Source organism: Oncorhynchus mykiss, chromosome 7 (genome assembly GCF_057628025.1).
Source record: "Oncorhynchus mykiss isolate SJ-2025 chromosome 7, ASM5762802v1, whole genome shotgun sequence".
NCBI classification, from domain to species: domain Eukaryota; kingdom Metazoa; phylum Chordata; class Actinopteri; order Salmoniformes; family Salmonidae; genus Oncorhynchus; species Oncorhynchus mykiss.
This window is the reverse complement of record NC_143028.1, coordinates 31,458,815-31,483,657: the sequence shown is the minus strand read 5'-3', so window position 1 is coordinate 31,483,657 and position 24,843 is coordinate 31,458,815. Positions and strand designations below refer to the sequence as shown.

General features: G+C 44.0%; 1 protein-coding gene across 2 annotated transcripts in view; it reads left to right on the top strand.

Moving 5' to 3' along the window:
* Positions 1-24,843, top strand: part of LOC110527695 (GLI family zinc finger 1) — a 125,921-nt gene that overhangs the window by 87,219 nt on the left and 13,859 nt on the right. The window contains exons 7-13 of one of the 2 annotated variants that reach the window (XM_021609135.3): positions 1,644-1,751; positions 5,874-6,011; positions 6,284-6,433; positions 8,389-8,553; positions 8,870-9,115; positions 10,939-11,257; positions 17,756-18,010. In XM_021609135.3, coding sequence (XP_021464810.3) covers positions 1,644-1,751; positions 5,874-6,011; positions 6,284-6,433; positions 8,389-8,553; positions 8,870-9,115; positions 10,939-11,257; positions 17,756-18,010 — 1,381 coding nt within the window. Of the gene's footprint in view, positions 1-1,643; positions 1,752-3,540; positions 3,646-5,873; positions 6,012-6,283; positions 6,434-8,388; positions 8,554-8,869; positions 9,116-10,938; positions 11,258-17,755; positions 18,011-24,843 lie in introns of those variants that run through there. The other variant, XM_021609136.3, reaches the window with a different exon arrangement.

Below are 24,843 nucleotides of genomic sequence, written 5' to 3'. Positions count from 1 at the left end.
TACTTAAAATCATGTTATCATCCAATAGGCTTTGATTACATTTCGAATATCCTCACCCACGTGGAAATTCTGTTAGAGGAATGTAATATGCCAATTATTTTATGGTCCAACTGCATTCTGTCCCCTATCAACATTTTTATATTTTGGTGCCAGCGAGAATGACATAAGAAAGTAGTCAAGACGACTAATTTGATTGAGCTTCCGCCATGTATATCTCACTAGGTCAGGATATTTAAGCCTCCATATATCCACTAGTTCCAATATATCCATGATGTTCATGATTTCCTTAAGTGCATGAAAGTTCGTAGTGTGATTTACTTTACGGTCCATTGAGGTATTTAAAACCCTATTATAATCTCCCACCATAATAATTGAGTCTTGTATTGCTTGTAGGTTTGATAAAGTAGTATATATATATTTCAAAGAAGCATGGATCATCATTATTTGGACTGTATAGATTAATGATCCAAATCTGTTTACGGTCCAATATTTTTTTTTAAATAATCCATCTACCGTGCCAATCTGTTTGGACAATTTGCACATTCTGATCAAAATAGTTGTTAATAAATTGAGTTTCTTTGCCCATGGAAGAATATATATACCCCCTGTCCTTTTTCTACAAAACCTCATCTGAAATTGTTGTTCCCTGTAAACAATAGATATTATACTCCTTCTCTTATCTGCTAAGCCATTACAATTATAACTAGCTATACTTATTTAACAATTTAACATAATGAAAAGTTTCAGTTCTATTTATCATAATATATGTTTGTAAACTTGTTTGTAAACCATTAAAAAGTAACATCACGATTGAGTGTTCATATAGCTGTACCATGGTATTTGCACTGCTAAACACAACCAGTCATGATGTGTTCATCTGATTGTCAAAGAATCACTTCAAAAGATCGCTCCTGTTGGCTACCCGCGCACGTTTGTCCACTCACAAAATAAATCCAAACAGTGCACTGCAATTTGATGAATGGAAAGAGACATCTGTAACAACAAAAAACTGAAATTGTAAAGGCATTCAGCGATTGATGCATCCACTGCTGTACACGCGTCTCGGTCTTGGGCCACTTTTCTCCGCCTTGGCAAAATGTTAATGTTCTCGTCAAACTGCAACACAATTTGGAGGTTATACCGCCCGTTTTCACTGTGTGCTCTTTTTGAAGGACGGCTCTCAGGGGCCCTGGGATCCAGGGGGACAGGGGTGGTCTGCCAGTCACTGGGACGACAACCCAACTTGGTATGGGGAGAAGTTTTAATGGGTGGAATAATGGAGAACAACTGGAGGTTTACTTAGTAGCAAAACAAATATGGACACTCAATCATTATTGTACTTATTAATGGCATGTTTACAAGCATACGGTTAGCAATCCTGCTTATCTTTTGATGTCAGGATATGTGCGCGTCACTCGAACGCAACGTTTGATGGTGAACAAGAATTGGCTCTATATAGTCCTGACCTGTTTCTCTGTGTGTAGCCAAAGACAGAGGTGGTATTGGGCATTGTGATGTTTTACCAGACATTCTAACGTACCAATGTTGTAACTGAGTGCAATCCTGTCTTTGCTTTTGTGTGTGTGTGTGTGTGTGTGTGTGTGTGTGTGTGTGTGTGTGTGTGTGTGTGTGTGTGTGTGTAGCTAAAGACAGAGCCAGTGCTGGGTAGTCTGATGGATGGGATCAACATTAAGAGTCTGGAGGAAAGGTCTGAGGGTGACGTGGCCAGCCCATCCTCTACTGGCACACAGGTAACAGGTTACACTACACACACACACACACATACACACACAACCTCAGGTAACACTACGCTCATTACACACACATAACATACAATAGGTTACACTACACTATCCACAATACACACACAACCAGGGGTGACAGGGTTCAGTTCTTGGGCCGACTCTCTTCTCTGTATACATCAATGATGTCGCTTTTTGCTGCTGTTGAGTCTCTGATCCACCTCTACGCAGACGACACCATTCTGTATACTTCTGGCCCTTCTTTGGACACTGTTAACAACCCTCGAGGCAAGCTTCAATGCCATACAACTCTCCTTCCGTGGCCTCCAATTGCTCTTAAATACAAGTAAAACTAAATGCATGCTCTTCAACCGATCCCTGCCTGCACCTGCCCGCCTGTCCAACATCCCTACTCTGGACGGCTCTGACTTAGAATACGTGGACAACTACAAATACCTAGGTGTCTGGTTAGACTGTAAACTCTCCTTCCAGACCCACATCAAACATATCCAATCCAAAGTTAAATCTAGAATTGGCTTCCTATTTTGCAAACAAAGTATCCTTCACTCATGCTGCCAAACATACCCTTGTAAAACTGACCATCCTACCAATCCTCGACTTTGGCGATGTCATTTACAAAATACCCTACTCAACAAATTGGATGCAGTCTATCACAGTGCCATCCGTTTTGTCACCAAAGCCCCATATACTACCCACCACTGCGACCTGTACGCTCTCGTTGGCTGGCCCTCGCTTCATACTCGTCGCCAAACCCACTGGCTCCATGTCATCTACAAGACCCTGCTAGGTAAAGTCCCCCTTATCTCAGCTATCATAGCATCACCCACCTGTAGCACGCACTCCAGCAGGTATATATCTCTGGTCACCCCCAAAACCAATTATTTCTTTGGCCGCTTCTCCTTCCAGTTCTCTGCTGCCAATGACTGGAACGAACTACACAAATCTCTGAAACTGGAAACACTTATCTCCCTCACTAGCTTTAAGCACCAGCTGTCAGAGCAGCTCACAGATTACTGCACCTGTACATAGCCCACCTATAATTTAGCCCAAACCTATTTCCCTAATGTATTTATTTTGCTCCTTTGCACCCCATTATTTTTATTTCTACTTTGCACATTCTTCCACTGCAAATCTACCATTCCAGTGTTTTACTTGCTATATTGTATTTACTTTGCCACCATGGCCTTTTTTTTGCCTTTACCTCCCTTATCTCACCTCACCTCATTTGCTCACATCGTATATAGACTTGTTTCTACTGTATGATTGACTGTATGTTTGTTTTACTCCATGTGTAACTCTGTGTCGTTGTATGTGTCGAACTGCTTTGCTTTATCATCTTGGCCAGGTCGCAATTGTAAATGAGAACTTGTTCTCAACTTGCCTACCTGGTTAAATAAAAGGTGAAATAAAACAATAAATAAATAAGCCAGTTTGGTATGGTCCGGTATGGTGTCCCAGGAAAATAAATAGTTGGGGTACGTCATACCGGTAAAACGTGAGCCTATCACAATAATTAAAATGTAATGCCAAGAAAACTATAGGCAATTACACCATTATTTAACATTACCACATGTCAGTTGCATTCAAAAATGCAAACTTACTTGAAAACGGGCGGTATACCCTCCAAATTGTGTTGTGGTTCGGTGAGCCGAGACCGAGACACGTGATGCATGAATCGCTGAATGACATTACAACTTCAGGTTTTTTGTTACAGATGTCTCTTTCCATTCATCAATTTGCGGGTGCACAGTTTGGATGCTGGATTTATTTTGTGAGTGGAAAAACGTGCGCGGGTAGCCAACAGGAGCAACCTTTTGAAGTGATTGTTTTGACAATCAGATGAAATTCATCATGACTGGCTGTATTTATGCCACATTAAAAGGTAATGCATGATCAAAGTTACGAAATATTTGTACTTGCCTACTAGGCCCACGGAGATTATACTAAATCAATAGGGATTCTATATGTAATTCTCTGATTGGACCCATAAAATGTTTGAAAATAAATAGTAGGTCCCTTACCGATACAGGCACACCGAGAAACCTGACTGCAGATAGGTACTGTGCTTAGCACAATAGGAGGCTGTTCCTTCTCTTGCTAGAACAAAAGCTATCCCTGCTGTGTACTGACCTGGTACCAACGATCCTGCCGTTTATGCTTGTAGAATCGCAATGCTCGTCAGTGGCCAAGAACTTGACTTTGAGCCAATCAGAGAGCACAAACCTCCATGTGCTGGAGCCGACAGAAGTGACAAGAAAAAGGGACAAAATAGGTCCACATTTCCCAGTGTTATCCACCCCCTTTTCATCTGTATTGTTCTTAATGAAACATATTTTTATCCATTACTCCTTTTACATCTAGCTAAGGAGTTTTGTGTCTGAATAAATGTTTTTTTGTTAGGTTCAGTTTGATAATATGCATCTGCTCATTTTGTTAGCTAGCTAAATAGTTAACGTTAGCTTGATAACTGAGCCAGGAAGTCACATACAGTAAATATGAAACTAATGGGGTGGTAAGTGCAGCACAATGCATACAACACTAACTGCTTGCCTTTACCAAGCTAGCTTTATACCAATAATTGATTTCACTTTCCATTATCCCGTACTGTCAATGCCAGTTCGCTTGCTATCTAATTTTAGCTAAATGGTTAGCACAACATAGCTAGCTACTCCACCGACTCGACAGCTAACAGGCATCTGCTTAATTCAAAAACAAATCCATTGTGATTTAATTATAATGTTGCTACCTACACCAGTTATTTAGTTGTGGTCATCTGGTTAGTGTCAATAAGGGCTTACTACAAATTCTAGCTAGCTAGCAACAACATTAGCGCAGCTTGCCAGTTAGCTTACATTAGCTACAGCAGGCACAAGCCAAACTAGCTACTGCCCCCTTGTGGCTGGGAGTATTTATGCGAAGCAAAAATCAGAGGTAAAACTGATTTCTCTGTGGGTCTGACCCGTAAGAATGAAATCTTCTGCACACAAAACACACACACTTTGAAAAGAAGGTTGACAACATCTGCTCCTCATTCACTCAGCCTATTGAGTCCACTGTCCCACTCGCACAGATCTACCCTACGCCTGGACCTCTTTCTCCCCTCTCTCTCCAGATGAAATCCTGCGACTAGTGAGGTCTGGCCGCCCGAAAACTTGCCCGCTTAGCCCCATCCCGTCTCCCTTCTCCAGACCATCTCCGGAGACCTCACTTTCCTCATCAACTCATCCCTGACCACTGGCTGCATCCCCTCTGACCACAAAATGGCCGCTGCGTGCGACAGTATGTTGCTCCAAAACATATCCATCATGGTTGACCACTCTATGGTGTCCCCCTCCCAGAATGCAAAGAACCTTGTAAACATCAAAGTAGATACTTGCCCTGGCAGGTTTATGCTCTACAACATCCGTAGAGTACGACCCTACCTCACAAAGGAATCGGCGCAGGGCCTAATCCATGCAATTGTCATCTCCCGTCTGGACTACTGCAACTCTGTCTTGGCTGGGCAGTCGAAGCTTTCATCCACTACAAGACCATGGTACTTGCTTATGGAGCAGCAAGCAGCAAACCCTAAACCCAACCTGAGTACTCTGTTCTGCTACCTCTGGTCTCTTGGCCCTCCCACCCCTACCGGAGGGCATCTCCCGCTCAGCCCAGCAATGGTGAAACCAGCTTCCCCCTAATGCTAGGGTAGCTGAGTCTTCCGAAAACATCTGAAACCCTACCTCTTTAAAGAATATCTAAAATTAAGATGAATGCACTAAATGCACTGTTAAGAGTGTCTGCTAAATGACTAAAATGTACATATTTAATGAAGAACATAACACACAGGTAACAGGTTACACTACACACTCAATCACACATGGTAACACTCAATCACAATGTTAAAACATTTTTCTAACAAAATGTGTGAGATTGTCATTGTGAGAGAGAGAGAGAGAGAGAGAGAGCGATTGTGTGTATGCACCTGCATGTGTGTGTGTGCTATGTGTCTCAACAACTGTTTCAACTATGTGTATTTAATGTTGCTCATCTGAGAACTGCCCATGTACTTCCTGTTGTGTTGAACCCTGACTTCTAACCAATGACCCGTGACCATTGACCTCTACCCAGGATCCTCTGATGGGTCTGCTGGAGGGGCGGGAGGATCTGGATAAGGAGGATAAACCGGAACCAGAGGCCATCTATGAGACCAACTGCCACTGGGAGAGCTGCAGCAAGGAGTTTGACACGCAGGAGCAGCTAGTCCACGTGAGTATGGACAGGACAGGAGGCTTTCCTGACTACGTGACTTGGCCTGGATAAACTCGGGGCCCCCGGCACTAGTTAGAGTTTTTCTGGTCAGGTCATGAGGAAAAAGTGTTGGCCTTACATATACACACTGTATGAGAGAAGGGAAAGGAAGGGAACCATTGGTTTGAGTCTGTTTCGAGTCTGTCTCGAGTAGCGAGTCTGTCTCCAACTATGGTCCAAAACACAGGGGTCCGTGTAAATCAACAATAACATTCCTTTGTCTTCAACAGCACATAAACAACGAGCACATTCATGGAGAGAAGAAGGAGTTTGTGTGCCACTGGCAGGAGTGTTCCAGGGAGCAGAGACCTTTCAAGGCCCAGTACATGCTGGTGGTTCACATGCGCAGGCACACAGGAGAGAAACCTCATAAGTGTACTGTGAGTATACTACAGTATCCTGATCGCTCTCTCGCAAACTGAGCTTTGAAATTGATTGTTGAATGAATTCAAATTCAGTTTAGACTCAAATTTCAAATTCATCAAATAATGAATTTCATAAATCAGTTTGAGAGAGAAACACAGTATAGGTAGTATACTCACAGTGCATGTATGTGGCTTTAATCGAAATGTGCTACCCGACAGTGATTACATCAGACCTTGTCTTTCGGTCTACATTACATATTGGTATTTGTACAGTATGTGTGTTTCAGTTTGAGCTGTGTTATAATGTGTTATGTGTGTTTCAGTTTGAGGGCTGTAATAAGATGTGCGTCTATAGTTTCAGTTTGAAGGATATTATACAATGTATTCGGAAAGTGTTCAGACCCCCCCTTGACTTTTCCACATTTTGTTACGTTACAGTCTTATTCTAAAATGGATTAAATAGGGTTTTTCTCCCCCTCATCAATCTCTTTTTTCCTCACACAATACCCAAATAATGACAAAGCAAAACATTATTTTATTTTTTTGCAAATGATTAAAAAATGTAAACTGAAATATCAAATTTACACAAGTATTCAGACTCTTTACTCAGTACTTTGTTGAAGCACCTTTGGCAGCGATTACGGCCTCAAGTCTTCTTGGATATGACGCTACAAAGCTTGGCTCACCTGTATTTGGGGCATTTCTCCCATTCTTCTCTGCATATCCTCTCAAGCTGTGTCAGGTTGGATGGGGAGCGTCGCTGCACAGTTATTTTCAGGTCTATCCAGAGATGTTTGATCGGGTGCTCTGACAAGGCCATTCAAGGACATTCAGAGACTTGTCATTCAGTGACTTGGAAGGTGAACCTTCGCCCTAGTCTGAGATCCTGAGCACTCTGGAGCAGGTTTTCATCAAGGATCTCTGTACTTTGCTCCATTCATCTTTCCCTCGATCCTGATTCGTCTCCCAGTCCCTGCCACCATGCTTCAGTAGGGATGGTGCCAGGTTTCCTTCAGACGTGACGCTTGGCATTCAGGCCAAAGAGTTCGATCTTGGTTTCATCAGACCAGAGAATTTTGTTTTGCATGGTCTGGGAGTCCTTTAGGTGCCTTTTGAAAAACTCCAAGCGGGCTGTCTTTTACTGAGGAGTGGCTTCCGTCTGGCCACTCTACCATAAAGGCTTGATTGGTGGAGTGCTGCAAAGATGGTTGTCCTTCTGGAAGGTTCTCCCATCTCCACAGAGGAACTCTGGAACTCTCTCAGAGTGACCATCGGGTTCTTGGTCACCTCTCTGAACAAGGCCCTTCTCCCTCGACGGCTCTGGTTGGCCAGGCAGCCAGCTCTAGAAAGAGTCTTGGTGGTTTCAAACTTCTTCCGTTTAAGAATACTGGAGGCCACTGTGTTCTTGGAGACCGTCAATGCTGCAGAAATGTTTTGGTACCCTTCCCCAGATCTATGCCTCGACACAATCCTGTCTCGGAGCTCTATGGACAGTTCCTTCGACCTCATGGCTTGGTTTATGCTCTGACATGCACTGTCAACTGTGGGATCTTATATAGGCAGCTTTTCATTTCGTTTTCATTTTGTCATTATGGGGTATTGTGTGTAGATTGATGAGGGGGGGGGAATGATTTAATCTATTTTAGAATAAGGCTGTAACGTAACAAAATGTGGATAAAGGTAAGGGGTCTGAATACTTTCCTAATGTACTGTAAGATTGAGCTGTGTTGTAATGCATTATGTGTGTTTCAGTTTGATGGGTATTATAAGACAATGTTAACCTCTGTTTCAGTTTGTGGGCTGTAATAAGGCCTACTCTTAGTATGGGTCTTGTGTGTTTCAGTTTGAGCTGTGTTGTAATGCATTATGTGTGTTTCAGTTTGATGGGTATTATAAGACGGCCTACTCTTAGTATGGGTCTTGTGTGTTTCAGTTTGAGCTGTGTTATAATGCTTTATGTGTTGTTTCAGTTTGAGGGCTGTAATAAGGCCTACTCTCGCCTGGAGAACCTGAAGACCCACCTGCGGTCTCATACAGGGGAGAAGCCGTATGTCTGTGAACACGAGGGATGCAACAAAGCCTTCTCCAACGCCTCAGACAGAGCCAAGCACCAGAACCGCACACACTCCAACGAGGTACAATCAATCAACCAATCACTCAGTCAATCAATCACACTATCTCCAACTACTGACATCATCACCTGCTTAAAGGGATTGTTCACTCAAATTATAGCTTTAAATGGTTTTATGAATAGCTAGTGAATGATCTATCAGCATCGATTACATTGAAATCTATGATTTATCTCACAGATTTATCTTATGTTTTGACATCATGAGAGACTATTTGAAAGATGGATGGCATAAGAAATAACTTAAAATAGCTACAAATGTCTGACATCTACCTGAATTGTTTCCATGTCCAATCATGTTGTGTCCTCCTGTCCCACTACAGAAGCCGTATGTGTGTAAGATCCCCGGGTGTACGAAACGCTACACAGACCCCAGCTCTCTGCGGAAGCACGTGAAGACAGTCCACGGCCCTGAGGCTCACATCACTAAGAAGCACCGAGGGGACACTGGGCCCCTGCCGCCTGGCTCATCACTGACCCCTGGTGGACAGTCTGGTGAACTGCTGCTGGAGAAAGAGGAGACTAGACACAGGGAGGACTGCAAACTGCTGGCGCCTGAATCTGCTCTGGTGAGTGAGGGAAGGAGAAGACGGCTCATAATAATGGCTGGAACGGAGCAAATGGAATGGCATCAAACACTTCGAAACCATGTTTTTTATGTATTTGATACCATTCCACTCCAGCCATTACCACAACCTTGTTCTCCCCAATTAAGGTGCCACCAACCTCCTGTGATTTAGACTGGAGAGCTGAGAATGAAATCATCTTCTGACTCAACTCCTGCCCTCTGTGCTGTCCAGCTGCTATAGAGTTCTTCCAAATGTTTGAAGCTACATGTACAGTGCCTTGCGAAAGTATTCGGCCCCCTTGAACTTTGCGACCTTTTGCCATATTTCAGGCTTCAAACATAAAGATATAAAACTGTATTTTTTTGTGAAGAATCAACAACAAGTGGGACACAATCATGAAGTGGAACAACATTTATTGGATATTTCAAACTTTTTTAACAAATCAAAAACTGAAAAATTGACCGTGCAAAATTATTCAACCTGTGTGTAATCAAGTCTCCGTATAAATGCACCTGCACTGTGATAGTCTCAGAGGTCCGTTAAAAGCGCAGAGAGCATCATGAAGAACAAGGAACACACCAGGCAGGTCCGAGATACTGTTGTGAAGAAGTTTAAAGCCGGATTTGGATACAAAAAGATTTCCCAAGCTTTAAACATCCCAAGGAGCACTGTGCAAGCGATAATATTGAAATGGAAGGAGTATCAGACCACTGCAAATCTACCAAGACCTGGCCGTCCCTCTAAACTTTCAGCTCATACAAGGAGAAGACTGATCAGAGATGCAGCCAAGAGGCCCATGATCACTCTGGATGAACTGCAGAGATCTAAAGCTGAGGTGGGAGACTCTGTCCATAGGACAACAATCAGTCGTATATTGCACAAATCTGGCCTTTATGGAAGAGTGGCAAGAAGAAAGCCATTTCTTAAAGATATCCATAAAAAGTGTTGTTTAAAGTTTGCCACAAGCCACCTGGGAGACACACCAAACATGTGGAAGAAGGTGCTCTGGTCAGATGAAACCAAAATTGAACTTTTTGGCAACAATGCAAAACGTTATTTTTGGCGTAAAAGCAACACAGCTGAACACACCATCCCCACTGTCAAACATGGTGGTGGCAGCATCATGGTTTGGGCTTGCTTTTCTTCAGCAGGGACAGGGAAGATGGTTAAAATTGATGGGAAGATGGATGGAGCCAAATACAGGACCATTCTGGAAGAAACCCTGATGGAGTCTGCAAAAGACCTGAGACTGGGACGGAGATTTGTCTTCCAACAAGACAATGATCCAAAACATAAAGCAAAATCTACAATGGAATGGTTCAAAAATAAACATATCCAGGTGTTAGAATGGCCAAGTCAAAGTCCAGACCTGAATCCAATCGAGAATCTGTGGAAAGAACTGAAAACTGCTGTTCACAAATGCTCTCCATCCAACCCCACTGAGCTCGAGCTGTTTTGCAAGGAGGAATGGGAAAAAATGTCAGTCTCTCGATGTGCAAAACTGATAGAGACATACCCCAAGCGACTTATAGCTGTAATCGCAGCAAAAGGTGGCGCTACAAAGTATTAACTTAAGGGGGCTGAATAATTTTGCACGCCCAATTTTTCAGTTTTTGATTTGTTAAAAAAGTTTGAAATATCCAATAAATGTCGTTCCACTTCATGATTGTGTCCCACTTGTTGTTGATTCTTCACAAAAAAATACAGTTTTATATCTTTATGTTTGAAGCCTGAAATGTGGCAAAAGGTCGCAAAGTTCAAGGGGGCCGAATACTTTCGCAAGGCACTGTATTAAGCTACATTATCATCTCTCTTTCTTCCAGAAGTCTCAGCCCAGTCCGGGTGGCCAGTCGTCCTGCAGTAGCGAGCGTTCTCCACTGGGGAGCGCGAACAACAACGACAGTGGTGTGGAGATGAACCTGAACGCAGCAGGGAGTCTGGAGGACCTGACCGCTCTGGAGGACGGAGGGGCGGGAGGAGGGGAAGCTGGGGGAAGAGGGCAGGGTATGGCAGGGATGGGGGGCACGTCGTCTCAGGCCCTAAAGAGACTAGAGAACCTGAAGATAGACAAGCTGAAACAGATCAGGAGGCCCACTCCACCCGGACGCTGTGGTAGGAGTAGCAAGCTACCAGCACTCACAGGTTTGTAAAGTCGCTTATATAGATTGAAAAACTATGGTTGAACCAGTGATTTTAAACCTGGTCCTTGTCTATAGAGGACCATTTACCTAAAATCAGACCCGGGAGTAAGATGCTTAGCTTGGATTCAGTAACACAATACTTATGCTTTCCTCTTGAACAACCCTTGAAGAGTACGGCTAACTAAAATGTATGTGTTACCCTTCCAAGGAGCTTGTCATATAAACTACAATGCGAAAAGTACGGTTGACTTCACTCGTAATCATGTCAGCACAGGTAACAGCTGTTTACAGTCTTACTTTAGTTTTTCGTTCTTACTCTTCCCAATTCACTTAAACTGTATTTCTTTATTTCCCATGGGCTTCACCAGAGTACCCCCTAGTGGCTGGAATACAACTGTATTAAGCCCCTTATAACACCCTCCTGCAAAAACGAAATGTTGTCCCAAACATTTCACTGGCCTCAAAACAAACAGAAGATGTAAGTACTGGTCATGAGAACAATGGCGAAAAACTGGCCTAACAGCCATATAACTATCTAGACATGTCCAGCCTGCCTTTATGGGCAAAGACGAAACCCCCACTAAACATTATCACACTGTGATTAGTAAAGGTAAACAAGAAAATATATACACATCAGAACATCTCTAGTTGGTATCCTGATAAGAGCTTGGCAGCCCTAAAGTGTCATAGGTTAGAATGTCTCTGGGCCTCCTCTGCCGGGCTGAACGGCGGGGCAAGGTCATGGGTGACCCCAATGAATCAGTGTCCACTTCATCATGAGCCCTCAGCTGTTTCCATATTTACCCTTGTCCTCTCCGGGCTCTTTTTGAGGACTGGCACTCCTTCATAGTGAGGTTTCTATCAGTCTGACCCCGTTCCTCACTATTATCTGGTACTAGTTGTGTGCTACTCTGTCTGCTTTATTCATCCCTACGTGGCCTATTGATGAATACTGGATAAGAATCCTCATCTGAGCTCTCAGACTCAGCGCTTTCCCCATTTTGCTGCTTTTGCTGGGGTGGTTCCCTTCTCCACAGACCTCTACCGGGTGTTTCAACAGGTTCTTCAAATGGTAGGGAATTACATGACATGAGCATATTGCGATGCAGAACACTGGCCCTGCCTTGTACCACTCTCAGGTTTTACCTCATAGACAGGGCTGTCATCACCTTTCCTGGTTACCACCACGTGTATTCGGTCTTCCCAGTGTGATCTTAGCTTTCCCGTCCCCCCACATTCTGACATGTTCCTCACCAGTACACGATCCCCTGAAACCAGAAACGAACTAATTTTCTTCCGATCGTAGTAGGTTTTTCCCTTTGCTGTTGACTTCTCCATGTCTCTACTGGCGATGTCATAGGCTTCAGCCATCTGTTGCTGCCACTTCTTAGCTCAATCCTGGTATGATTTCTCCTGTTCCTTTATCTGTAACTCAAAGACAAGGTCAACAGTGGAGCCCTTCCAAATAGCAGGAAATACGGTGAGAACACAGTAGCATCACTGGTGGTACAATTATATGCATGAATGACATTGTTCAGATAATCACCCCAGCTGGCCTTTTTCTCTTCATCTAGTGTGCGCAACATTGACAACAGTGTACGGTTAAATCTCTCCACCGGATTCCCCTGTGGATGATATGGAGATGTTCTGGAATTGGCTATTCCTGTACAGTTCTTCTAGGCTCTGAATAACTGATTTTCAAACTCTCTTCCCTGATCGTGATGGATTTTTGACACAAAGCCAAACTTGGGAAAAAATAATCGTAAAGCTTTTTTGCTGCAGTTTTCCCTGACTTATTTCTGGTGGGGTAGGCTTGTGCAAATTTTGTAAAGTTATCTAAAATAACTCAAATGTACTCGTAGCCCCCTCTGCTTTTCTCCAAATGCACATAGTCAATTGAAATCATCTGGAAAGGAGCTGTAGCTCGTACATGTTGCATTGGGGCCCTAGTTATTACACTGGGTTTATTTTGTTTGATACACTTACACACTTTGGTGTTCAATGTCATGTTGCATTCTCGTGCTAAGCGTTCTCGTGCTAAGCGTTCTCGTGCTAAGTTCAACACTCTCTCTGTTCCTAGATGGGCCATTTCAGTGTGTAAGTACTTGTAAATCAGTGTTCTATACTGACTTGGTACCTCAACTTGTGTCCTTTTTGCTGTTTTCCTTTGTAATAATCCATCTGGTGAGACATGGAGCCTGTTCCATTCTTGCAGTAACTGTTTGACTTTGTATGACTCTTGTTGACATTCTGTTGGTTTAGGCTTAGTTCTTTGACTTTTCAGTTCCAAGATTCTCCATACAGCCGCTTCCTTTAACTGAGCCTGCATGATATCGTGTGGAGACCGTCGGTCTGTAACTGTTCGAGAGCGGGACAGAAAGTCTTTACCTTTCCAGGAAGATACTTCAGTGTGAGATTCAAGTCGGACAGCGATGGCCGGTGGCATTCAGTCTCACTGTAGTTAAAACACATGTCAAGGGGTTATTATCACTGGACACTGTCACAGACGGAGGATAAAATAAGGCATCTCGGAACCACTCAGTCACTGCCCATTTGAGGGCCAAGAATTCCAGTTTCCCTGAGCGAAGGTGATAGTTTCTCTCTGCTTGAGTCAGGGTGCGTGAGCCTTATCCAATGACTCTCAGTTTGCCACTTTGTCGTTGGTATAACACCCCTCCCAATCCCTCTTTGGAGGCATCAACATGCAGGATAAAAGGGTCCTTGAAATCTGGGTGGGCAAGCACAGGTGGATTAGTCAACACACTCTCCAAGTGTGCTAATGCTCTCTGGTGAGCATCCTCCCATATAACTTTCTGGTGGAGCAGAGCCTGTCCCGACTGCATTGGTCCTTCGCTTCCCGGATGCTGGGGTCTCCGACTTCACTGCTAGTAAGTCATAGAGACATTTAACATGTTGTGAAAAGTTATGTACGTAACCCCTATAGTACCCTAGAAACCCCAGTCGTTTCCTCAGCTCTCTCATGTTTGTTGGTGGCCTGTTTACCAGTTCTTGCACTGCCTCAATTTCTTTAACATCCATTCTGTAACCCTCAGCAGAAATGATTTTTCCTAAATAACGGACCTCATTCTTGAATAGGTCACACTTATCAGCCCCGAGTTTAATACCCCATTTCTTTTGCTGCCTGAGTACCTGACGGACATCTTCCCCATGTTGTTCAAATGACTGACTAAAAATAAGAACGTCATCCAAATATGGGTATACAGATTCTACCTCTTATCCCCTCTAAACCTTCCTCCATGCTTCGTTGGAAGGCAGAGGGGACTGCTTGATAAGTCAAAGGGAATTCTATTCCATTCATATAAGGCCCAAGGGGTGCTGAAGGCACTGTATTTTCTGGACTCTCCCACAAAGCCGTGGTGGTCTGCCTTTCCGTAAACCATGAGTTCCCTCCCAAACCATCAAGTATTTCCTGTATACGGGGGTATGGGATGCCTGTCCAGAACAGTCTTCTTGTTCAATCCCCTGTAATCAACACAAAGTCTTAAACTCCCATCCTTTTTTCATACGCGGACCAAAGGTTGACTTCCTGATTAAGTTTTTGTTCAGGAGCCCCTGAAGGTGGCTTTTCACCTCAGCATACAAGGGGCCTGGCACACCGTTGTATCTCTTTGCCACGGGTATGTTATCAGTCAATGTTATCTCCACTCTGAGATGTTCAATACACCCTATGTCCATGTCGTCTTTGGCGAAAACAGCTGATTCCTCTCTGAGCATCCGTTTGACTAATTCTCGTTGTTCTTGGCTCAAGTGCTGATCCTCTACAGGTGGATCCCACCACTCTATTTGACCGTTGTCAGGGCCAGGCTCCGTTGGGGATCTGTCCTGAACCTGTGCTGCAGTAACCTTTTCTCCACTGGGCACAGGAACCGGGTGACTCTCTGTAATGTCCCTATCACTGTTTGTCTTGGTAAGGTAATGTCATGTTTGGTAGTATTCACTACCGCAATGTCAACTTTTCGAGATGGCTGTTTTGATGTTTTCACGACCTGGCTTTGCAGGTCCAGGCCCCAGAGCACTCTCACGTCCGGTTCAAATAACACAATTTCATCATTGAAGGGAGCCACTCTTGGGATACAGGGATGAATCCATTTTGTTTGTCCACCTGGAATGACAACGTCACCTCTGCCTGAGGTGAGCAACATTCCTCTGTGTACTCTGAGTGCTGAAGCAGATTGAGTAGAGCCTTTGCCTTTCCCTGTCCTAGCTTAGGTGCATTTCTATGCATCTTTACTATATACATCAGCTCTGAGGGCTCCTTGTTACTTTTTGTTTGAACTATTTCTTCAATTACATTAAACCCAATGATTGGTTTCTCCAGTCTTTCATTTGTGACTAATATCGGAACCCTCAACTGTTTTCCTGTAATGACCTCAGCTTTGGAATCAAGCAAACTCAAGCAAATGCCCATCCAACCCAGAAAGGGAATTTCAGTGCCATTGGCTGCCTTCAGATCCAGTTTCTCTGTATTGCCCATGATTTCTGCCAGTGGTCTAATTTGTGTGCGTGGCAAATTATGTTTTCTCCATTCCTCACTTATGATGGACACCTGAGCCCCTGTGTCCCATTGTGCTAGAGTCTTTACACCCTCCATATAACACCACACTTGAATTTTTTTTTACCAATGAGCTGTGCTATATTACAATGTCCTGTGGTAGCTGGGGTAATTGGCACCCACTCTCGCTGTGTCATGGGACAAGGACAGTTGTGGTTAGTCTTGCAGGAAAGTCTTACATGTAGGTTGGTGCTGTTTCCAATGATCCTGTTGGCACACTTTGGAACAATAGGCAGCTTTATGACACAAGGAACACAACTTCAACGCTGAGATTCTCTCTACCTTTGCACTGCAGCCACTGCAACACTGGATGGAACTAGATGGATCTGAGGTCACTCCCCGTTCCATGGTTGTGACCCCCAGGCGCTTTCCCGATTGACTGGTGCGTTGCCCCTGCTCCTACATCCTACTGCCCAATGGCTATCACTGCCACATTTGTAGCAATGATGGCAAGTCTGTTGACCAGTCTCAAAACGTTTGCATTTTCTTTTCTCCCTGTTGTTTGGACTTGGTTTTCTGTTGGAGCGATTCCTAACTGAACTGTCACCCTGCCCCTGCACTGACTGTACTTATGAGGCAACCTGACAGGTCAGTTCTTTGACTGCTTCATTGCTCGCATCAATTTTACTCAGGAGAGGATTAAATTCATTTTGTTTTCGGACTGTGGTCTGTGAGGGCTCTGCCTGTGCACATTCCTCTCCGCTACCCCCGTTATCCTCATTCTGTACTGCTTTCACTCGTGTGGGTGTGAACTTACGGGAAATCCAGGCCTTTTGCATGCGTTCACTTTAAATTTGCCGTAGTGTGTAGAGTGTCATGTCTGTTTTTCCCTTCAAAATAACTCCTCATCTTAAGCCCTGGGCTCACAGCTCTGATTAATGCTTCTATGAGTTCTAATTCATGGTACCCTTTTCTCCGTCCTTTTTCAATCTGATGTTCTAGGCTGCTAAAGCTGAGCTTATCATTTTGATTGTGATCTCCGATCTGTCCATGAATTTTAAACTCTTTATTACTGGACATACTCACTCCATTCTCTCTCTGTGGCGGGTGCCTTTCTGGAGCCCCTCCCTCTTCTTTTCGCTCTGCTGCTGCTCCCGTCTCTCCACTGGGTTCGCTGTCCACTTGCCTTGTTGGCGCCGACTGGCTGGGACTTGTAGGCAGACTTTTCACAGTATCCTCAGAGTCCGATATTCCTTTGATTTCGTCTTTCAGTTGAAGCAGACAAGACATTCCCTCATCCTCTGATTCTATTAAATCCTCCTTCTCACAGGAATCTTCCGTCAATTTGCGCCGCAAAGCGCGATGATTCTTTCCTTTTACTTCAGTCAGCTACACCTCCTGTTCCACAACGTACACACAAGTGCCGTAAATTGTCTTCAGTTAAATTCCATAAACTCTGTTTGATTTCATCCAACAACGTTTCCCTCTCTTGACTCATATGTCCTACTCACGTGGCAACAACGACAATGCAGGCAATGGCAAGATAGCTACACTCCGTTAGCTAGCTACTCTCCCAATGTCTCTCACTCGTTGTCTGTTCCAGGAATATGGGCCGGTGCTCACATGAAAATAAATCTCAGCAGTGCCTCCAAATTTGTTACCCTTCCAATGAGCTTATCATATAAACTACAACCCGAAAAGTACGGTTTACTTCACTTTTAATCACGTCAGCACAGGTAACAGCCGTTTACAGTCTTTCTTTTGTATTTCGTTCTTACTCTTCCCAATTCACTTGAACTATATTTCTTTATTTCCAATGGGCTTCAACAGAGTACCCCCTAGTGGCTGGAATACTACTGTATTAAGCCCCTTACATATGCACTACAGTGCATAGATGCAAAAAATGACATTCACTCTCAAATTGTAGCAGTATTTTCTGTGCCAGTCATTGAACCTGATGATTCTCATCCTGTCTTGTTTCTCCAGGTTGTCCAGGAGAGATGATGGGAGGGATGTGTACTCCCTCGCCCCTCCTCTCCAACCGGCGCGTCATGGAACTGTCCAATCACGAGCAGGGCGGCGGACCCTCTGGCATGCCCCCCCCTCTCAGTGACCGGAGGGGAAGTGGCACCAGCAGCCTGAGCTCTGCCTACACAGTGAGCCGTCGTTCTTCCATGGTGTCCCCCTACCTCTCCAGCCGGCGCTCGAGCGAGGTCTCCCAGTTAGGAGGAGGTGGAGGAGGTAATATTTGTGTTTTGTAACTGTCTTCTTTTAATCATTACATGTTATTTGTTTACCCTTGGAGGACCACTTTGTAAACAACTGTTTTAATGAATGTTTTTAAAGAGATTCTCTTGTACTTTTGTATACTTTTTAACCAGTAGTTCTGAAAGTAGTACTCATGAGCCAAAATGTGTCTCCCGGGGGATATATGTGCAGATACAGTACCAGTCAAAAGTTTGGACACACCTACTCATTCAAGTTTTTTTTTTATGTTTACTATTTTCTACAGGGGGGCTGAAGCTCATTGGCTAGAACTTGTGTTTTTTACATTGGCTAAAAGTAGAGACACAGAGCTAGAAAATGGTATATGATACACTACAGTTGAGGAACAATGGGAAAGTAATTCTGCTTTGGAAGTTGATAAACATGTAACCTCAATTTTGAGAAAATGGCCCTTGAATGTTTTGGTACACCTACTGGACAGGTCTTCTTTGTCTACACCCATTCAGCATCGTTCACACCCTCTAAGGCAGGGGTGTCAAAGTCAAATGGACGGAGGGCCAAATAAAAAAATCAGCTACAAGACGAGGGCCGGACTGTTCGAATGTTCATTGAAACATTTTTAAATGACGCATATAGTCTAGTGAACCTAATTGAACCTACTGAAAACCTAACAAATATATTACAATATGATCAGATAAATAAAGCAATATTTTCTTATGGCTCTGTCAGTAATCTTTAATTTTCAACAGACACAAAAGACAAATTTCCTTTATATAAATATCCCCATAACATGAACATTAAATGAAAGAAACCGGTATTCAAGGCACCATCAGTAGACTATATTTTCTATTTTAGCAAAAGTGGGCTAAATTTACTTCAAAGAAAAAACAATAATAGCAATTTTCTATCATCCACTCAACTGAAATATTTTTAAAATATAATTGGATTGAAATACAAAAAAATAAAGTGCAAAAATCTATTAATCAAAAACAACACTTTGTTTAAGGAGAAGTAACATGCAGTGAAAACAAATATTAAATTTTAACTTTTAAACTTGAACTGAGTAAAAACTCTAAATATGTGATTGCACAGTAATGTTCACTTGTTTGAGGTTGAGGGTGATACTTGGTGGTGTCCCATCTTTTCCACAAGTTCATCAATGTTCGGGGTAAGGCTCTGAGCTGAAGAAATCCTCAGAATTGAGTGGAGGTGTTCAGCAGTAAGTCGACTTCTGTGTGATGTTTTGTTCAGGTTCATCAAAGAAAACAGTTGTTCACACAGGTATGTGCTGCCAAACATAGACAACGTTTGAGCAGCCTGGATGCGCAGCTGGGGCATTGTGCCGGGGAGGAAACGGGCGAACTCCGCAGCACCCACTGCCGCATATTTTGCCCTCAGTGCATCATTGCATTGGAGGTCAATCAACTCCATTTGGAGGTTTGGTGGTGAGCTTTCCACGTCAACAGCAAATGGGTTACCGAGCAGTTCCAACCTGCTTTTTTGTGCTTCAAAGTCAGCAAATCGGCGTCGAAAGTCAGCGGCAAGCATACCTATTTTATCAGCCAACTGTGTGCTCGGGAACGCACTGGTAGAGAGCTTCTCTTTCATGGTCTGGCAGCTGGGAAAGTGGCTCAAATTTTCTTTCCGCATCTGCGTCTCCCACAGAGTCAGTTTGGTTTTAAATGCCTTCACTGTACTGTACATATCAGAGATGACACGATCCCGACCCTGCAGCTGCAAGTTTATTGCATTCAGATGACTCGTAATGTCACACAGAAAAGCCATTTCACACAGAAACATTTCGTCTCGGAGTTGTGTTGTGTCTTTCCCTTTGCTGTCCAAGAACAGACAAATCTCCTCACGAAGCTCGAAACATCTTTGAAGCACCTTTCCCTGGCTTAGCCATCGCACCTCTGTGTGATAAGGCAAATCACCATGCTCCGTTTCTAACTCCGTCAGAAATGCCTTGAACTGGCGGTGATTCAAACCTTTGGCTCTGATAAAGTTAACTGTGCGCGTGATGATGCTCATTACATGCTCCATTTTCAAGGCTTTACCGCACAACGCTTCCTGGTGTATGATACAATGATAAGCTGTCAGCTCACCTGTCGCGTTTTCCTCTTGCATCTTTTCCCGTATCTTCGCCACCAGTCCGCTCCTGTGTCCACACATCGCAGGTGCTCCGTCGGTTGTCAAACCCACAAGTTTTTCCCAAGGCAGCTCCATCTCATTTACACATCTTGACACCTCTTCATACAAATCATGCCCCGTAGTTGTGCCATGCATAGGACGTAAAGCCAAAAACTCCTCTGTCACGCTTAGGTTGGAGTCCACTCCGCGGATGAAAATTGACAACTGGGCAATGTCAGAAATGTCGGTGCTCTCATCCACAGCCAAGGAATATGCAATAAAATCTTTTCCCTTTTTCACAAGCTGCTCTTTTAGATTGATGGACAACTGGTCTACTCTCTCGGCAATGGTGTTTCTGCTCAGACTCACATTTAAAAAGAGTTGCCTTTTTTCTGGGCAAACTTCGTCACAAACTTTAATCATGCAGTTTTTGATGAAATCCCCCTCCGTAAATGGCCGGGCTGATTTAGCGATCTCTTCTGCCAAAATAAAACTGGCCTTGACAGTTGCGTCCGCGTGTGTGTCCGCGTGTTTCGTTTCATAATGTCGTCTCAGATTATACTCTTTCAGTACCGCCACACTTTCTCCACACAGAAGACACACAGGTTTTCCAGCTACCTTCGTGAACATATACTCCGACTCCCACCTTGTTTGAAACCCCCGGTTCTCAGTATCCACCTTCCGTTTTGCCATTTTTGATGGGTATCTGAAAGTTAATTTTACTGTGATGCTGACGACTGCTGTGCCAATAAATATTGAAATGAAGCAGCCTACTGCTCGGTGCGTCACCTTTGCATTGTGGGAAATGTAGTATTGGTGCGTGTAAAAGATCTGCGGGCTGCCGGCTTGCTGCGGGCCGGTTCTAATAATAAATCAAGATCATCCCAGGGGCCGTAAAAAACCTTCTTGCGGGCCGGATGTGGCCCGCGGGCCTTGACTCTGACATATGTGCTCTAAGGCCTTATCTTTAAGGATTCACATGTGAAGCTGTGTACTAAACAACCAAAGTTTCAAGACTAAAGCCTGGTTTACACTACGGGTGTGTTCGTACATTTAATCTGGAGTGCCAGAGTGTGCTCAGAGTGCCCTCTGGATGTTCCTAAACCCAGAGCGTTGTCAGATTGCCAATTCGTAAATTCACAGCGTTTCGCTCTTGTAGCATTGAGAGCGCACACTGGACACTCTGGCCGAGTAGGGTTGATCCGAGTGTTCTGACCTAACTACAGCAGTCAAGCATCCAAGTTAACCTTGACTAGCTTGCTAGCTACTTCCAGACACAAGTGAGAGAACAGCTCACTGACAATTTTACTCGCCCTAGCAGAGCTGGGGTGGCTGTTTTTATGTTATCCAGAGTGTTGGTGAATGCAACTGCTGCTGGCAACAATATAATTATGCTTTTTTGCCAACGTTTACTGACACCAGCCATATTCAACGGGTGTTGAGCGTTCGTAAATTTGTCAGTTATTCTCCACTCTCGAATTTACCAGCTGCCTCGAATTTACCAGCTACCAACTGTCTATCAACAGTTGTCGCAGTGACATCATTAACATTCTACTGAAATCGTTACTTGCATAGTGCGATCTTTTGTTCAGACAATGAACCATAATCCCAACTCATAACGTTACTACTTTGCATGAGTCTGGAGGTAGCTAACCAACCAGGTTCAATGTTAGCTAAACTCAGCAAAAAAAGAAATGTCCTCTCACTGTCAACAGCGTTTATTTTCAGCAAACTTAACGTGTGTAAATATTTGTATGAACATAACAAGATTCAACAACTGAGACAAACTGAACAAGTTCCACAGACATGTGACTAACAGAAATTGAATAATTTGTCCCTGAACAAAGGGGGGTCAAAATCAAAAAATAACAGTCAGTATCTGGTGTGGCCACCAGCTGCATTAAGTACTGCAGTGCATCTCCTCCTCATGGAATGCACCAGATTTGCCAGTTATTGCTGTGAGATGTTACCCCACTCTTCCACCAAGGCACTTGCAAGTTCCTGGACATTTTTGGGAGGAATGGCTCTAGCCCTCACCCTCCGATCCAACAGGTCCCAGACGTGCTCAATGGGATTGAGATCCGGGCTCTTCGCTGGCCATGGCAGAACACTGACATTCCTGTCTTGCAGGAAATTACGTACAGAACAAGCAGTATGGCTGGTGGCATTGTCATGCTAGAGGGTCATGTCAGGATGAGCCTGCCGGAATGGTACCACATGAGGGAGTAGGATGTCTTCCCAGTAACGCACAGCGTTGAGATTGCCTGCAATGACAACAAGCTCAGTCCAATGATGCTGTGACACACCGGACCCTCCACCTCCAAATCGATCCCGCTCAAGAGTACAGACCTCGGTCTAATGCTCATTCATTCAACGATAAACGCGAATCTGATCATCACCCCTGGTGAGACAAAACTGCAACTCATCAGTGAAGAGCACTTTTTGCCAGTCCAGTCTGGTCCAGCGACTGTAGGTTTGTGCCCATAGGTGACGTTGTTGGAGGTGATGTCTGGTGAGGACCTGCCTACAACAGGCCTACAAGCCCTCAGTCTAGCCTCTCTCAGCCTATTAAAAGGTCTGAGCACTGATGGAGTGATTGTGCATTCCTGGTGTAACTCGGACTGTTGTTGTTGCCATCCTGTACCTGTCCCGCAGGTATGATGTACGGATGTATCGATCCTGTGCAGTTGTTGTTACATGTGGTCTGCCACTGCGAGGACGATCAGCTGTCCGTCCTGTCTCCCTGTAGCGCTGTCTTAGGCATCTCACAGTACGGACATTGCAATGTTTTGCTCTGGCCACATCTGCAGTCCTCATGCCGCCTTGCAGCATGCATAAGGCACGTGCACGCAGATGAGCAGGGACACTGGGCATCTTTCTTTTGGTGTTTTTCAGAGTCAGGGGAAAGGCCTCTTTTAGTGTCCTAAGTTTTCATAACTGTGACTCTAATTGCCTACCGTCTGTAAGCTGTTAGTGTCTTAACGACCGTTCAACAGGTGCATGTTCATTAATTGTTAATGGTTCATTGAACAAGCATGGGAAACAGTGTTTAAACCCTTTACAATGAAGATCTATGACGTTATTTGGATTTTTATGAATTATCTTTGAAAGACAGGGCCCTTTCTTTTTTTGCTGAGTTTAGCTAACAGTAGTCTATAACTAGCAATGCAAATGGCTCTGAGATACGAATAATATAACTACACAGATCATACATGTAACGTTAGCTAGCAAGCCTGCCAGCTAACGTTAGCTAGCTAGCTAACAGTACACTAACTTGAAATGAAAACGGAAACAGTAATCCGGAAACAGGTGTTTTATACAGCAGCCTTCTGTGTGTTCTCTTTTCAACTCCCTCTGCATATTTGCATTCAAACGCTAGAATTTTCTCCATCTCCTTAGCTATCATGCTGTAATTCCACTGATTTCAAAACTCTGTCCTCCAGAAAGTGGAGAGCAACACTTATCACGTAGTTGAACTGCATATCTTTCAAAAAAGCTGCATTAGAAAGGATTTCCTTGGCCTCCCAAGAGGCGCAGCGTTCTAAGGCACTACAGTTCCGGGTTTGATCCTGGCTGTGTCACAGCAGGTTGCGACCTGGAGACCCATGAGGCGGTGCACAATTGGACCAGTGTTGTCCGGGTTAGGGGAGAGTTTGGCCAGCTGGGATGTCCTTGTCCCATCGCGCTCGAGCGACTGCTTGTACCGGCCAGGTGCATGCACGCCGACCTCGGTCGCCAGCTGTACTGTGTTTCCTCCACACATTGGTGCGGCTGGCTTCCGGGTTAATCGAGCAGTGTGTCAAGAAGCAGTGCGGCTTGGCGGGGTCATGTTTCGGAGGACGCATGGACATTTTTGCCAAAAATATACTTGCCTCTGCTAGGAGGCTGAAACTTGGCTGCAAGTGGCTCTTCCAGCAAGACAATAACCCCAAGCACACATCAAAGTCCACTAAGAAATGGTTAATTGACCACAAAATCAACATTTTGCAATGGCAATATTTGTCTCTGGACTTAAACCTCATTGAGAATCTGTGGTTTGAATTGAAGAGTGACGTCCATAAACACTGACAAAGGATCAGGAAAGAGCACTTTTGACAACAACTTAGAGCGTATGACATCTGTTATTTACATCTGAAATAAGAACAGATCAGATATAACCTCTACCAATCAGGAGGTATGGCTGTTTTAGCAACCGCATCCACTACATTCATTAAGCTAACTACCCACTGTTGAATTAACTTTCATAGAGCTTTAAGAAATTTCAAATTTTTGCACTTGGGGAGCACAATCGAAACATGAGACGATGAGTTAACATTGTGACTTTTGACACAAATCAGCTACTTTGACCATTTTCCCAACAAGCTAGATAAAAACTTAGAGGTATGAAATCTTAGTCTACTTCTCTGCTATTACAATCTGAAATCAGAATAGAAACATATCTTACCAATCAAATCATAGCCTTGGGGGACAGGGTTGGGTAGTAATGGATTTAATGTAACAGGGACTATGGAACCGATTACAAATATGAACTGTAATCAGCTCGGATTACTTTTTCAAAATGTGTAATCGGATTACAGTTACGTTCTTAAAGATGTCTTCCAGTGATTATTTTATTTTTAGTGTTTTTTAGACAACTATAAACTTCAAGGAGTAGGGCGTTCAAGGAGTTGGTCTGATAGGAATCTGTGTGTTCGGCCTCCCCCTTGCTTGAGGAACAA